The 15,701-nt window shown below is 42.7% G+C and overlaps 1 protein-coding gene across 2 annotated transcripts in view; it reads right to left on the bottom strand.

Annotated features, from left to right (window-relative positions):
* DCLK2 (doublecortin like kinase 2) overlaps nt 1-11,646 on the bottom strand; it is a gene marked incomplete at its 5' end in the record, with an annotated part of 93,564 nt that extends 81,918 nt beyond the window's left edge. For both annotated transcript variants that reach the window (XM_082314771.1, XM_082314772.1), the window contains one exon: nt 11,229-11,646. In XM_082314771.1, coding sequence (XP_082170897.1) covers nt 11,229-11,646 — 418 coding nt within the window. The remainder of the gene's footprint in view (nt 1-11,228) is intronic.
* Nucleotides 11,647-15,701: the final 4,055 nt, after the last annotated feature.

The following is a 15,701-nucleotide window of genomic DNA, read 5'->3' as shown; positions in this document are numbered from 1 at the left end:
CTCAAGGTCTCTGGTGGAACAAACGAAACTCACCTCCTACATACACAGCAAGAGGAGTAAAGACTACACACAGTGCTGCCAAATAAGAAGCATCTCAAAGAAGCTGGTAGTTTGAGTTCATACCAATTGACTTACTAACATTATAGCTGCTGGTCATTTTGTTATTCTCTGCTCTACAACTAGTTTAGTGTGTGACGTAGAACACTGGCATGGTTTAACCCCAGCTGGCAACTGAGCCCCACACAGCTGCTTGCTCACTGCTTCCCGGTGGGATGGGGGAGAGAATTGGAAGGGTAAAAGCGAGAATCATAGAATCGTTAAGGTTGGAAAAGACCCTTAAGACCATCGAGTCCAACTGTTAACCCAGCACTGCCAAGTCTACCACTAAACCATGTCCTCAAGCACCACGTCTACCCATCTTTTAAACACCTCCAGAGATGGAGACTCAACCACTTCCCTGGGCAGCCTGGTCCAATGCCTGACAACCCTTTCGGTGAAGAAGTTTTTCCTAATATCCAACCTAAACCTCCCCTGGCACAACCTGAGGCCATTTCCTCTCATCCTATTGCTTGTTGCTAGGGAGAAGAGACCAACCCCCACCTCGCTGCCACCTCCTTTCAGGTAGCTGTAGAGAGCAATAAGGGCGCCCCTCAGCCTCCTTTTCTCCAGGCTAAACAACCCCAGCTCCCTCAGCTGCTCCTCATAAGACTTGTGCTCCAGACCCTTCACCAGCTTCGTTGCCCTTCTCTGGACACACTCCAGCACCTCCATGTCCTTCTTGTAGGGAGGGGCCCAAAACTGAACACAGCACTCAAGGTGCGGCCTCACCAGTGCTGAGTACAGGGGCACTGTCACCTCCCTGGTCCTGCTGGCCACACTATTCCTGACACAAGCCAGGATGCCATTGGCCCTCTTGGCCACCTGAGCACACTGCTGGCTCATGTTCAGGAAGCTGTTAACCAACACCCCCAGGCCCTTTTCCGCCAGGCAGCTCTCCAGCCACTCCTCCCCCAGCCTGTAGCGTTGCATGGGGTTGTTGTGACCCAAGTGCAGGACCCGGCACTCAGCCTTGTTGAACCTCATACAGTTGGCCCCAGCCCATCGATCCAGCCTGTCCAGGTCCCTCTGTAGGGTCTTCCTGCCCTCCCGCAGATCAACACTCCCACCCAACTTGGTGTCATCTGCAAACTTACTGAGGGTGCACTCAATCCCCTCATCCAGATCATCAATGAAGATATTGAACAGGACCGGCCCCAATACTGAGCCCTGGGGAACACCACTCGTGACCAGCCGCCAACTGGATTTGACTCTATTCACCACCACTCTCTGGGCTCGGCCGTCCAGCCAGTTTTAAAATCAGCACAGAGTACACTTATCCAAGCCATGGGCAGCCAGCTTCTCCAGGAGAATGCTGTGGGAAACAGCATGTGGAGAAAACTCGTGGGTTGAGATAAAGACAGTTTCATAGGTAAAGCAAAAGCCACACACACAGAAGCAAAGCAAAACAAGGAATTCATTCACTACTTCCCATCAGCAGGCAGGTGTTCAGTCATCTCCAGGAAAGCAGGGCTCCATCATAGTTAACAGTTACTTGGGAAGACAAACCCCATCACCCCAAATGTCCTCCCCTTCCTTATTCTTTCCCCAGCTTTATATGCTGAGCATGACGTCATATGGTATGGAATAGCCCTTTGGTCAGTTGGGGTCAGCTGTCCCAGCTGTGTCCCCTCACGACTTCTTATGCACCCCCAGGCTACTCACTGGTGGGGTGGTGCGAGAGGCAGAAATGGCCTTGGCTCTGTGTAAGCACTGCTTACAAAAACATCCCTGTGTTATCAACACTGTTTCCAGCACAAATCCAGAACATAGCCCCATAGTAGCTACTATGAAGAAAATTAACTCTACCCCAGCCCAAACCGGCACAAACCCTTAGGACAATTTTTTCCACAATTATATGCTAAATTTTTTGTGGATGCCCCTAGAAAGTGACTTTGTTTTTTATGTGTGCGTGTTGGTTAAGAACACTGATTATTACTTCTTCCTACAAAAAATGAACAGAAGGTAATTTAGTCATTATTCTGGGTGCATAATATTAGGCATTCAACTTTGGAAAGTCCTTGACCACTTGCTTCAAAGTTTATTGATCTGCATAACACTTCGGTAATATTTAATCATCCTCTGATAATAATTTATAGATAAATAAACCTGACAGCATACTATGCGTAAGAATACCTTTCTAAACACACTCAGTACGCTAAGATTTTACATAAGCTTCAGTACATGAAGTCACTTATCACTTCAGAGTAACCTCTTCAGTACAGCCTGCCCAGCTGTGTGCAAAAGAGTTAAATAAATTCTAGCTATCAGCACTACAAGGTACCTCAAAACTGACCATCATTGAGCATATTCAGAATTATCCTTTCAAACTCAAAAAGAATGCGCTTCCTAGACCATTTAAAAAAAACAAAAACAAAAACAACAAAAAACCCCCAACAAATGCACACAAGATGATTCAAAGTTAAACCTCAGGGCTGAAGCTTAAATTAAAAAAGTTAAAAAACCGAAACAACGAAACACAAAAAACCCTCAAAATTAAGGCTATTCAGAAAGAGGCTCTCCAACTTGAAATAAATTAATTGCTTTACATAAAGAAGTACAGGTAGAGAACAAAAGGTCCCTTTGCTAGAGGATTTACCATAGAAGAGTCTCAATATGGTATGCTAGCTTGGTCTTTTACGGACACGTATCACAACACAGTATCTTCTTTAAACTATCATGGAATGTGATCTGCTATCTGTCAGAGCTGTACTACAACACGCTGTAGGACAGCAGAAATTGTCCCATTATAAAAATTTTCGGTCAGTATTAATCCAAAAGTATCTTTATTTCTTTAAAATAGCAGTATAAGACTCTTTGCTTTCTACTAGTTCCCTTGCCTGATGCATGAATAAAATAATTTCCTGCTTATCTAAATAGGTTGCAATGCCCATTTACTACAGATTTCTTATTATTATTTCTTTTCCTTTAAGCAGAGGCCTTAGTTTTCTTTTTCTGATAAAAAAATAGGAAGTGCTTTCAACTTAAAACAACGTAATACCTTAAAAGAACGAATTTCAAATAACTTGTTTCAACTGCATTTAGCCAAGCCTTAAGTTGAAGCACAAACTATTTTAGCTTTTTACAAAAAAAAAAAGTATCTGGCAAAAGCGATTGCAACATTTCCTATAATTGGCAGATATGGGATGCCTAATTACTTGAGAACTGTAATATATTACAGGTTGTTTAGTAAGTGTTTTAAATCCCATGCCTGCTTTCTTATACCAGTCATATAAACTAAACTTAGTAACACAGGTTTTACATGGAAAACAGATTTTACTGCTACACCTGCAAGGCAGGCACATATGGCAGGATTAGGGCAAGGACTCTGAGAAAACACATGCCCTGAGTGACTTTCTTGGTTCATGACTTAAAAGATAAAGGATGAAGTTTTTACTCTATTGAAATTACTACTTAAACTCCTAATGATTTCACCATAGCCAGGACTTCACCCACAGTTTCTAAGTTCTATTGAGAACCTTGCAAAATACCAAAACAACTCTAGAAATAGAATATAATTAGGAAACCAATTGCTGCTTTCTGCATAAAGAATGATTTTCTAGGAATGAGTTAAACATTGATTTGTTTGGTTTAACAGGGGTATACAATTGATTATTCTACAGAAGAAAATATTTAAAGAAGAAAAAAATGGCAGGGGTGAGTTAAATCACACCTATAAAGTTCACTACAGGAAACTTTCCTACAGAATGGCATATTCAAAAAGCAGGCCTAAGAAAACACCACCCCTTGATGAGCAGGCATTAATTTTTGAACACTGTGCTATTGTTTAAATTGTTATTTTAGCCATCCTCTGAAGTAGAAAATGCATTTTTATATGTCTGTTTGGAAGAAACATCAAGTCATTTGTAAGAGTATTCTCTCTCTTTTACATTATATTTTGTAGGTAAAAACCTGAAAGTGTAATGTTATATATAATATTTGCTCACAGCTTTAACATATGACCTGGTTTTAAATCTGCTTGGGATTAATTCATGTATAAATACACACTTCTGGTAATCTCCACACTCTCCCAGAAAACCAATATTTATTAAATGTAACATACAGCACGTCATTTGGGGGGGGGGGGGGGGGGGGGTAAAACCAGTCAAATTGATTCCAAACACTGTTAACAAAGTAACAGATAACTTTACAGTTAAAATCACATACATAAATAAGTTTGGCTGTTTCACTAACTGCCTTGAATGAGATTTTTCATGTGTCTAACCTAAATACATATAATCTCAATTACCAAGAAAATCTTTCCTGAGACTTCAGTGGCATTTTGATCAGGCTGTAGCTTTTTTTTAATCATTTGTGCATCCACCAGCCCTAGAAAGGTGACACAACTCCACAAATAGGCATAAACAATGCTTCAAATATTTACAGTGCTGACTTCAATATGGCCAATTGTATGGCTTGAAGGCCCACTTTCCATTTATAGCCTTGAAAGATTTTAAAGCTAATGCATCCTAGCCTTAACTGGCACATAGTCACAGCAGTTACATTACTGGAAATAAACACTATGTCTTTAGCTTACAACATTAGCATTAACATGAATCACCTCCCTAGTTTTTAGACCAGATCGTGAAGTTAGTCACTAATATTACATTGAGATTTGCAGGTAAAGAAGTAAATTATAGACTAATGAAGTAGAAAGATCTATTAAGCAATACTTTCTTCTTTTTTTTTAATGCAGAAAAAAATGCAAGAATTACAGACGTAGGTTACAGCTGGGACTCTGAACCCAGCCAAACTATTCTACAGCAGAAAGCTTAACCGGGCTGCAGAGCAGTTTTGGCAGAAGTATGAAATCTCCTCATAAATTGGCATTATAATTTCAACAGAGCATATGTGCCACCCATCCGATGCTTCGTGACAGTACTCAAAGCAATCTAAAAGTGTCAATCTTTCCACGAAAAAATCTCGCTACCACCAAAAATTCCTCAAATGGTGCATATGCTCACTTAAAAGGAGTAACATCTGCTCATATTTTGGGTCACAACATAATCAACAAATGGAGTAAGTTTACTTCTGATTCTCTATGCCTTATTAACATTAGAAAAACAACTAGAAGACATGAAACATTGCCTATTAACAAGGAAACATTACCTGCTTCTAAATAATTTACCTGTACTGCATTAATAACCAGACACACTATCCATGAAGCAAGACCTGTGTGTGTGCAGTGTGTACACAGTTTAAACACACTGTACAAGGATTCCAGTTTCAGAGAGCTAACAGTCTAAACGTAAGACTTGCCATTCCCTCACAACAGTAAAATACAGATGATGAACACAGAGAATGGTTAAAAGAGAAAACAAGATTACATTAGTCAATCTGACAAATAGCCATAGACCATTAGTTGCCTAAAAACTGTTTTGCTTACTTAAAAACTCATCTACAAAGGTTTTCTTTTGCCATCTGTTTCTTCAACACCCTTATTCCCAGGAAATGTGCGTAGCTCACCTTTCAAGATATAAATGCAGGAATAAAGAGAGTAGGGTGTATGTGAACTCTCCAAAATTCAGCCATGCAATTTTAGGTACTGATAGGAAAAGAAGGATGTATCTTGTCCTTTTGTATCACAAGTGTACATCACTTGCAACTATGTGCAGTTTTGAGGAAACACAGCTGCCTGACAACTTGGGATTCTTCACACCACAAGTTTTGTGAGCTGAAGCCCACTGCTAGGCATTTAACAAATAGCCTAGAAACATTCAGACTTTTTGTCCTTAAAAACAGAGACTACTAAAGAAAGACTTGTAGATATTTCGTTTTCCTTACCATTAGGTTAAAAAAAAACTGTGGATATGCCATGTAGTGGGTAACGTAAGGAAGAAATTAAGTGTACAAAACTCAAAAATCCTGAGTCAGGATATCTGAAACAAAAGTCTCTGATCAGGGTTTTCTGGCTTGTTCTTTGCAAGGTGTTAACAAGCACTAACTACTGTCTCCTGAGAGTCACATAAAGCATCATGTTTTTAAATGACACACTGCATAACAGAGAATGATATAGCTGGCACAGGTAAAAACATCCCTACAGAAATAAAAACCATTAGTCTCCATATTTTTTAAATATGTGTTCCCCTGTGAAGCACATAGGACAGGGCAGGTTTCTAGGTATATTTCATCTATCCATCTCACATTCCTCAGCTTCTTGTGGTGGAACTCATTAGTTTCAAGGGTGCCAAAAGCTGCTTGTTCAGTATAGTACAGTAGTTACTAGGGCTACTACCCTTCTAACTTTAGGAATCACAGGAGAGTACCTTTTTTGTGTTCTGTAACACAAAGCCAAGCAAATTTCCAGAACAGTATATTTACGGCATGTATAAAAGGACCGATCTAAAAATAAAACAACCCCTTTTATGAAGGATTAGGTTATCTAGAACTCTCCTTCCTTCCTTTCTTTCACAGAACTTCCTTCCTCACCAGATTCTTACAATTCCTTCACTTTCACATCCCCTCCAATAACCGTTGTAAGTCACGATCTTTCCTCATCTGCAGTTCCCCATGCACTTTTAAAAACCTGGGATGACAACCAGGATGGTTGTCAGATAGGAGCAGATGACTAATTGCTCCTAGTTCTCTTTTGACTTTATTTAGTCAGGAGGTTCAGATAACAGCTTCCTACAAGCTTTTACAGAATCACAGAACAGCTGAGGTTGGAAAGGACCTCTGAAGGTCATCTGGTCCAACCTCCTGCTCAGGCAGGGTAAAAACTTTCAGAAGACAGTTAAGGTCACCTGGTATCAAACCCCCCTAATACCATGTGCCTCCTCCACAGCAAGTAAATAACTCTTTTCGGGTAAACTACCTTTCTCCCATCCCTGAAACTAGGAGATGCACAGCAGTAGAACTATTTTATTTTGCTTGGATCGGAAGTTAACTAACAATTACATCTGTATTTCATATCCACACCCCATTGCTCTGGGACTGTGTAATTACAGTCATTTGAACATATTTGAGGAAGCATGTGCTTTTAATGTTTTTTAATCCATCTTTCATCCTTCCTTTTTACACTTCTTTGTTAAGCCTGCTACATTTACCTCTTTTTAGAGCATTACAGCTCCTGGCTTTAGCACAGGAAGGTAATCCTTTGCTTTTGGAAGAAACACAAATACAAACTGCCTCCTTGCTGTTACCATCTGCTTGCCCTGACAAGAGAAAAGATATTCTTGACCTAATAGAACAGTGTACATAAACTAGAATCACAGGTACTTAAGCAGGATTAAAATGTAATATGCAGTTACAATAAGAATTATCTAAGGCAGAAAATACTTGGAATGTTCAATACGTCGTTTCAAAAACATTTTTTTACTCTGCATTAGTGTGACAGAGCCCATTTCTTCAAAACAGATACTGTCCTGCACTACATGTCCTAGCCACGCATAAGGACTGCCCTGCTCAGAACCTTCCCACCTCCTGCCCAAAGACTTCCCCGCAGCTGCCTGTAGATGGTCTGCACAGTTGTGCAGACAAACCTACGGGCATTTTATAAAGGACTGTATTAATTAAGCATTGTAATTGAAAGAACAAAGACTCTCCGCAATGCTTCCTACCTAGGGAACTAGAAAAATTCCCTATCACATGCCAAATCAACATAACTTTTCTTGCCAGGAATAGAGTCTACACTTGGTTTCCTCTCCCAAAATCCAATGCCTCCCGACTTTGCAGCAGACCTTAACAATCAGTTTTCTCCATGTCTACCAAGACAATGAAAGCACAGGATAGCAAGACAGAGCATAACTGACATTAACGTAAAACACAAACCTCAGCACTAAGGAACTGCACAGTTCTTACTATTACCATTGTGTCATGCTTTAGGAAGCTTACATTTTTAAAGAGAACTGAAGGATTTAGACAAACACTTAATTAGTTAACTTTGGTAGAGAATAAAAATGAAACTATTATTTCATTATTGCTATTGAAGGGCAAATATAAAATTAAACGTGGAATCCGCTATTCAAAAGTAAAAAGTAGTGTAAAGTCTGATAGCAAAATTGAAAGAAAGAAAACTAAGAAAGTCATAATATTCCCAACCACCATCCCCTCTCTGGATCTGTCTGCTCAAACAAGATCAGGAGCACACAATGAAATTCTTCACTCCTCCCATTCCAAGAAAGCAATGAAAACTGTCAAACTCATGAGCCATAACATTCCCTAATCTACAGGGGCTGGGATATAAATGATATTTGCCTAAGGCTGGTACAGCAGAGCATGCTTTTTTGACTGTCTTATACAGTTAAGAAAAGCAATATGCTTAAAATGAAGCTGGTCAATTTTTGACTAATAAACCTGATCTGGTCAAATTTTTAGCTGACTTAACCTGTAACAGTAATATTTGAAATCTACAGTACATCTGTGCATTAGCTATTTTCCTCTTAAAATGATAAACAGTAAAACAGATTGCCAAATATAGCCAAACACCAAAAAGCATTCATCAGTGACTCAATTCAGCTAGTTTGGACTATTATGATATAGAATTTGATACTGCCAGCTTTTATACCCCAGGCAGATATTAACCTGATAAATGCCAAATAGGCCTTAAAGAGCTTGCCTGCACTAGGGCACATCAGTGTCCAAGAGCTACACACACAAGCTTGAGTTGAGGGAGGTTTAATGCAGATCTTGCTGGCTTGGCAAGGGTGGCTGAGCATTCACCTTCTGCTCACTTCATAGAGTTGCCGCTACTCAACCTGAGCTGCTGCGATTCCGTGTACCAGTTCAACAACACGGATGATGTGCAAACAGACTAGTCAATCAGGCATTGCATCAAGTAGCCATGTTTGGTCTGGTGTTCAGCCTGTAGCTGGCATGCACAACAGCACTTTAATTTTATTTTCCTTTCTGAAAATTGAAAAGCAATACAACAAAACACCATTTAAAACTACTGCTGGTGCTACTGCAGTTCAAGCTTTAGGATATCACCAATGTTCAAGTATTTATTCTAGAGCAGAAATTCAAGCTTGCTGTGCTGGAACTACAAGAAATAAAGAAAATAAAAACAAATGAGATCCTCTTCCAGCATCTCAAAGAACAAAACAGCTGGCAAAGAGCTCAGATAATTTCAAGGAATGATGGATTCACTACTTGTTTGCTTTCTTCCTGCCCCTGTATATGCTTTCCTTTCTCTGTATGGTGATTAGACTTACATTAGCAAAGTTTTTGGCATGCTAATTGGAGAACATACTAATCCAATTATGATGCTACAGGATTTTCTTAAGATTCCTGAGAGTTGTATTGGTCATGGATAGATGACTAAGTAATTGGGACGCTTTTTTTCCCACTTTACTGAGAAAGCAGGGAAGTGGCATTTCAATTGTGACATTTGTTTTGCTTTATTCTTCCAGTGAAGAGCAATGACAAAGGTCACTCATTCAATGAGTATTTGAAGAGACAGGAAGTAAGTTTTTGCTTTCAGTTACTAACTTAAAAAGAGTTGTGAGAGCAAACACTGCATTTATACTGTTGTCCAGCAAGCCATTTTGTCCTTGTTTTAAGACATAAAAGCTTCAGATCATTCCTTCTGCAACATTTCAAAAGTCACCCCAAGTTATCATTAGTTTATCCAACTTTTGCTTCTTTTCCTTTCCCTACCATCCCCACTCCAGCATCTCTCTTTTTTTTTTTTTTTTTAAGCTATCTCTAAATTAATCACTGAATCACGGAAAAGGTTTTGGTTGATTTCACATTTATTTTATTACCACAGAGTCAGCATTTCACTCTGCAATCATCTCCCATTTCCTCTGTTTTGACTGTAGAACAGCCTTATGGTAGATCACATGATGGAGAAAGTCCTCAGGCACTATGTTACTATTATAAAGAGCACTTTCATGCATATCTTTTTTGAGTGAGAACCCCTTGATGAAGCAAGGCTGCATCATCCCATCCTCTAACATGTTCTGGAGTAGCTGGTCCCCAACTCCCAGTACCTTTACTGGTGGATTATATCAAGGTGTTCAGGTTCCCTTTCTCATCAAATTCTCCAGATGTGATTCATCATTGCTTTGAAAGGGAAGTTTCCAAATCAAAGCCTAAAGGACACACAGCTGAAAGCCTAAAAAGCAGTCATTAGAAGACCTACAAATGAACTTCTTCATTAACACAAATCAGCTACACCTGGCATATAGAGTCACTGGGTGGAAGACAGCAGTGGTTGATGTATTAGATACCTGAGGACAAGCATCAAGTGCAAATTGATTATGAACGGCACAGCGTACCCAACATAACCAATATATTTGAAAGCCTGGTTCATCTTTTGCTCAGTTTAAACTGTATTTTAAGACATCATGAGAGAACATGGAGGAAGTCTGCTACTTATTCTGGTAATTATCATTCCCTCCAAACAGGAGGCATGTGTTTCACTTACAAAAAAGTACTTCTGGCCCCATTTTGAGTAGTCAAGTGCTGCTCTGCTCAGATTTGCAAGGTCTACATAACCTTAGCTGCTAACTCCCATTATCAAAAACTACTTAGGGACAATTCTGAAAAGCATTTGATTCTATAAAATGCTTTTGGAAGTCAGTCAAGGTAGATAATTCCCTCTATGAATATGGACTCTGATCACATTTGAAAATAGGACTTTACACCAGTTTGTTTTAGTAAGTGGTAGGGTATAAATATCCCTTTTCACAGCACAGGCTCTTTCTCTCAGAAAGCTTAAGCCACTGTGAGGTATCAATGACATAACTGTCAGAGAACTAAATGAGAGCATTTCCCGCTCTTACAATGGTGATGACTGAAAGGCAGCCAGGAACTTTACTATGGTTCCTGTAGAGGAAAATAGTACCTGCTGCTTAACTACCATTAGAGTCAACCCCCACACATGGAGACAGCACTGGTCTGGGTGGTGGGCGAAATGGATGGTCCATGCTAGGAAAATGAGGCCTATCGCAGCTCACAGCAGCAGGCAACCCTGGCCCACTTGCCCTCAGGGGCTCCACAGCTGCCTGTTTTCAGCAAGGTGACCTCCCTCAGCTTTGGTCGGGGTAGTGAGAGGAAAGCCCACCCCAGGGAGAGCCTGCAGCCCACCACCAGGCCCCATGCCGCCTCTCACCAGACCTCCGCATGCCAGGGCAGAAACGCCCACGGCCTGCGCCCTGCTTGCCCCTAGCCCACTGGAGCCCCCTCACCTTCCACCAGCTCGTCCAGGCTGGTGAGCTTCTTGCTGCCGTCGATGGTGTAGATGGTGCGGACGCCCTGAGGCAGGTTCACGTTGTCCGACAGGGACCGGGTGAGCTCGACGAGGAGGGCGTCGAAGGAGCGGAAGCGGTCGGTGGAGATGGCGTACACCAAGCCCTTGAAGTACCTGTCCCCGTTGCGGTAGAAGCGGGCTTTCCGGGCCTTCTTCTCCGAGCTGAGCGCCTGCAGGGTCCGCGTCCGGTAGAGGCTGCAGTGGGCGCTGTGCGCCGGGCTGGGGATCAGCCCGTTGCCCCGCGGCCCCGCGCCCGCACCGCCGGAGCCGGTGCCGCCGCGGCGCGGCCCGGCGCGCTGCTGCCTCTTGTCCCGCTCCTCGAAGTGCTCCAGCTCGATGCTCCGGTTGCTCGCCATGGGGAGCTGCCTTCCCGCCCTCCCAGCTCCGCTGGGACCCAGGCCGGCTACCGACTGCTAAGCCTGCCCCCGCGCTCGCAAGGGCTCCGGTCGCCTAATTCAGCATCGCGCCCGGCCTCCCTCGCCGGGAGGGCTGCGGGTGGCCGCGGCGCCCGACCTGCTCCACAACCGCGGCCCCAGCTGCCGCTAGCTCCGCCGTTACCCGCTGCTCCGCCCGCAGTCGCGCACAAAAGCATCCCTCATGCCTTAACTCGGCGGCTACGGGCAACGCCGGGGAGGGAGGCTCGGGGGAGCCCCACGGCCGCGCCCCCGCGCCGTGCCCATGCAGGCTCGCACAATGCGGAGGACGCCGTGCGCGCAGGTCCCCTCCTCAGCCTCTTCTCTGCTGGCTCCGCCGGGGAGAGGGGGTGGGGACGCAGAGCCTATTCCGCCAGCTCCCGCCCGGCTCCGGCTCTGGTCCCGGCGCGGGGGCACCAGGACCCCTGCGGCGCCAACGGCCACCAGTCAGCGCGGGGAGCGGCGCAACCTCCCGCGTCCTCGGCGGGCAAGGGCGCTGCTAGCGCCTGCCTCCGACGGAAAACAGCCGCAGCGGATCCGGCGGGAGGAGCGAGCTGCGGCCCGGCCGCCCGCGGTGCCGGCGGTGAAGCGGGAGGCGGGCGGGGCGGCTGCCGGGCCCTAGAGCCGGGCGGGCGGCGCGGCCGCTGTGAGGGCGGGCGCGAAGAGAGGCGGGGGCGGCGCCATCTCGGCTTGAGGCGGGCGCGGTGGCGCCGCTCTCCCCAGCGGCGGCGGGCGCTGAGCGGGAGGAGAGCTGCGTTGGTGAGACGGCCGGCTCCTCGGCGGGGCTCAGGTGACGAAGCGAGAAGGGAAAGGGTTCTAGGAAAGGAGAACGATGCCGGGGAAGCGGCTTTCCCGCAGGGGCAGCTCTGTCCCTCTCGCGGCGGCTCTGACAGGACCTGTCCATCGAACCACCGCCCCCTCAGGCGCGCCAGTGGAGCTGCCTGCTAGCCCTCTCCTGGCCTCGCTTTGACTCGGTTACTGGGTTAAAACGCTAAAAATGCCTCTAAGGCTCATTCCTATATGGCTTTCTCCCTAAAATACATCCCCCAGGACAGAAAACTATGCATCTCTGTCATTTCCCTTTCTTATTTGTGAATGCCACTGCCACTGAGCTTCCCACCCTCTCTGAGGAACCAAATAAGGCCAACTCCTCTTCCCACAGTCTTAACCTCCTAAACGCGCTTTAGCCCATGGTTCACAGCTTCCCCAGGTAGCTTCTCAATGCTCCCTAGGTTGCTCAAGTCAAATTCATTTTTGGTAGAAGTGGCTGACATGCATTCAAATGGATGCCGTGTCAACTTTTTTCCAACTTATTTTCAACTGCTACAGAATGTATTTTATTTTCTTGACATAACGAGTACGTAAAAAATGTAAAAACTGTAAAAGGCATTTACAACTAGGTACAGGCTTTTGCTTTTTTTCAGGTCTCTTGAGAGATTCTAGTCGTGTTATGTCGTTACAGCTGGTCGCAGTTTCTGCTGTCTTGTCCTGGGCCTGTAAGAACCTTTGCCCGTCCTTCTCCACGCTGCTTACTCCGTTGCTGTCAGGAGGTGGCACTCAGGTTGATCCTCTGCATTGCAAGTGTAACTGCTGCAGGTGGAGCTTCTCTATATAAAAATTAAATTAGTTACTGAAAGACACATATAGGAGAGGGTAGGTTTATGAAAGTCCTTTTCATGCTTAGGACAAAACTCTGTTCAGTAAAGACATTCTACAGAGACAGAAGATACATTTTCTGTCTATTTGTACATACTGGGAAAGGGAAGAGATTTGGCTAAGAAGATTTATCTATGTTTGGGTTTGTGTTTCAGCAGTTTTTGAAAATATTGTTTGCCATGCTTTCTATAGATTTTTTATTTTTCACTTTTTATATTTTGAAATACCAATAAAGTTAAGCACTATCTCACTATTATTGCTGGGTTTATTACAAAGTAGATGAAACATCTAGCTACAGTATTCCTAAAGACAATACCTGGAAAACACCAGTGAATTTCACTCTTTCTTGAAGTGCCAGCTTCTGTGATGCCTGGAAACCTCCCAAGCACCTTCTATGTCCTCCCAGCTGCTAACTATTGCCTACTATCCACAGCACAGTGCTCAGCACAGTGTAGAGGACTCATGCAGATTAGCATGTAAAATATATATATGAATTGAATATATTAACTGTCTCTATGACTGAATTTAGGTTGGAGAATTCAGTGTCAGGGTAGACATTTTATTGGTTTCAAGTTGTTTTGCTGGGTGGTAGGATATGCCATGCGCAGGACTTGCTCTGACTTCTGAATTCTCTAGAGATGGGATGGTGGAAAAGGAATTTTACACAGTCCCCACAGTAAAGTAAAACTAAAAGGGAGTTCTCACTCCTTTGACCAGGAAAATTCTCTCTCCTCCTCAAAGAGAATCTCCACTACAGAGAGTTTTTGAAGTCTGTACAGCCACAGTGTTTTATAGAGTGTATACACATGAAGTTGAATTCTGGCCTGTAAAGCTAAACTACTTCTATATTAAGAGGCTATTTACAGAGAGATTGAGATTAGACCTGCATGTGTAACTGCCAAGGAAATCCCTTGTGATACCTCAAACATGTTCCTACAACTTGTGCTCTTCCTTTTTGGTTCTCTTCAGATGTTTGTATTTTTAGTAAGCTCTGTAAGCCCCCATTGGGAATGGTTCACAGTGCTTCTATTTGTATGTATGCTTTGCCTTTTCCTTGTCACCTCATTTCCCCTAGAGATTTATCTGTAATCAAACAGAGATGTTTCAAAAGACTTTCAAAGATGAGGAATAGAACCCCAAAACAACCCCATATGCAGCTGAACTACATTTGCTGTTCCACATGAGAAAATTTGTGGGCTTACTATGCAGTTCTGTATGGAACCGAGCTATGCAATCCCATTATCTTCTTCCCTCTTTATCTTTACAAATAGGGTTGATAAATTAGCACTTCACTTAACAACAAGCAATGTTACATGTATAAATGATACTTTGCTTATTAACCTAAATCTCCTGACGCCATAAAAATGTGATTATCATTCATACTTTGGATATTCTTATTCTATAACTATACATTTCCTATTTGAAAAGAAGAGAGCTTCCAGTTTTCATGTCCATCTAATTAATCAGTTCTCCCTCCTGTCTTTGTTTTATTTTTTTCTTCTGCTTTATTGTGGTAGGCATAATGAATTCTTGGTTTAAAACTCTTCCTGCATCTAGAAGACCTCCTATGTGGTTTATTTTTTGGTTTTGTCTTGGTACATTGGTTTGGTGTTGTTTTTTTTTTTTTTTGTAACAGGCAACCCCTCTAAGAAAATTCTAAAAGGAAACCAAGAAAACTTTACCATCCAACACAATGTCTCTTCTTCTGTAACCTGAACTCCTTACCTTCCTGATTGGAATCAGTGGAATTCAAGTTATTTAGCACATTTAATGGATTGATAGGCAAAATTCAGTTCAGGAGCAGAGTTTACAGTGGGTAGTTTTAGAATATTTATGTATCTGACCTTTGCATTTAGCTCATTGATTTCACCTTGAAAATGATAATATGTAATGTTGCTAAAGAAGAAAAAACCCACCATAAACTTGGGGTCTGCTGGTTCAAGATTTATTATGGGAAAAACATTCTTTGAATAATTCAATAACAAAATGTTTACTTGTAGCACCAAAGATATCAAATTTGAGTATTTAAATAATGAAATGGTTATTTGTAATGATTTGTTTTCAACCAAGAATGTTAAAATGCTTTTAAAATATTCATACAATAAAACCTCTCAGCATCCCTGTGAGATGCTGTGCCCTACTTCATAGATACATAAAATGGGAAACCAAAAGCTTAAGCAACTTGCCCAAGTAGCAGAGAAGTGAGACTGGAACCAACAACCTTCTCTTCAACTGTATTCAGACAAAATATATAATATAGATATTATAATATTAGACTATTATATATAATTCAGAATATAGACAACTATACAGAAACAAAACATGCAAAGAAATACATCAGC

This window comes from Platalea leucorodia (assembly GCF_965183815.1).
Source record: "Platalea leucorodia genome assembly, chromosome: 6".
Taxonomy (NCBI): Eukaryota; Metazoa; Chordata; class Aves; order Pelecaniformes; family Threskiornithidae; genus Platalea; species Platalea leucorodia.
The sequence above is the reverse complement of the archived record's forward strand: the minus strand, read 5'-3'. Positions and strand labels throughout refer to the sequence as shown.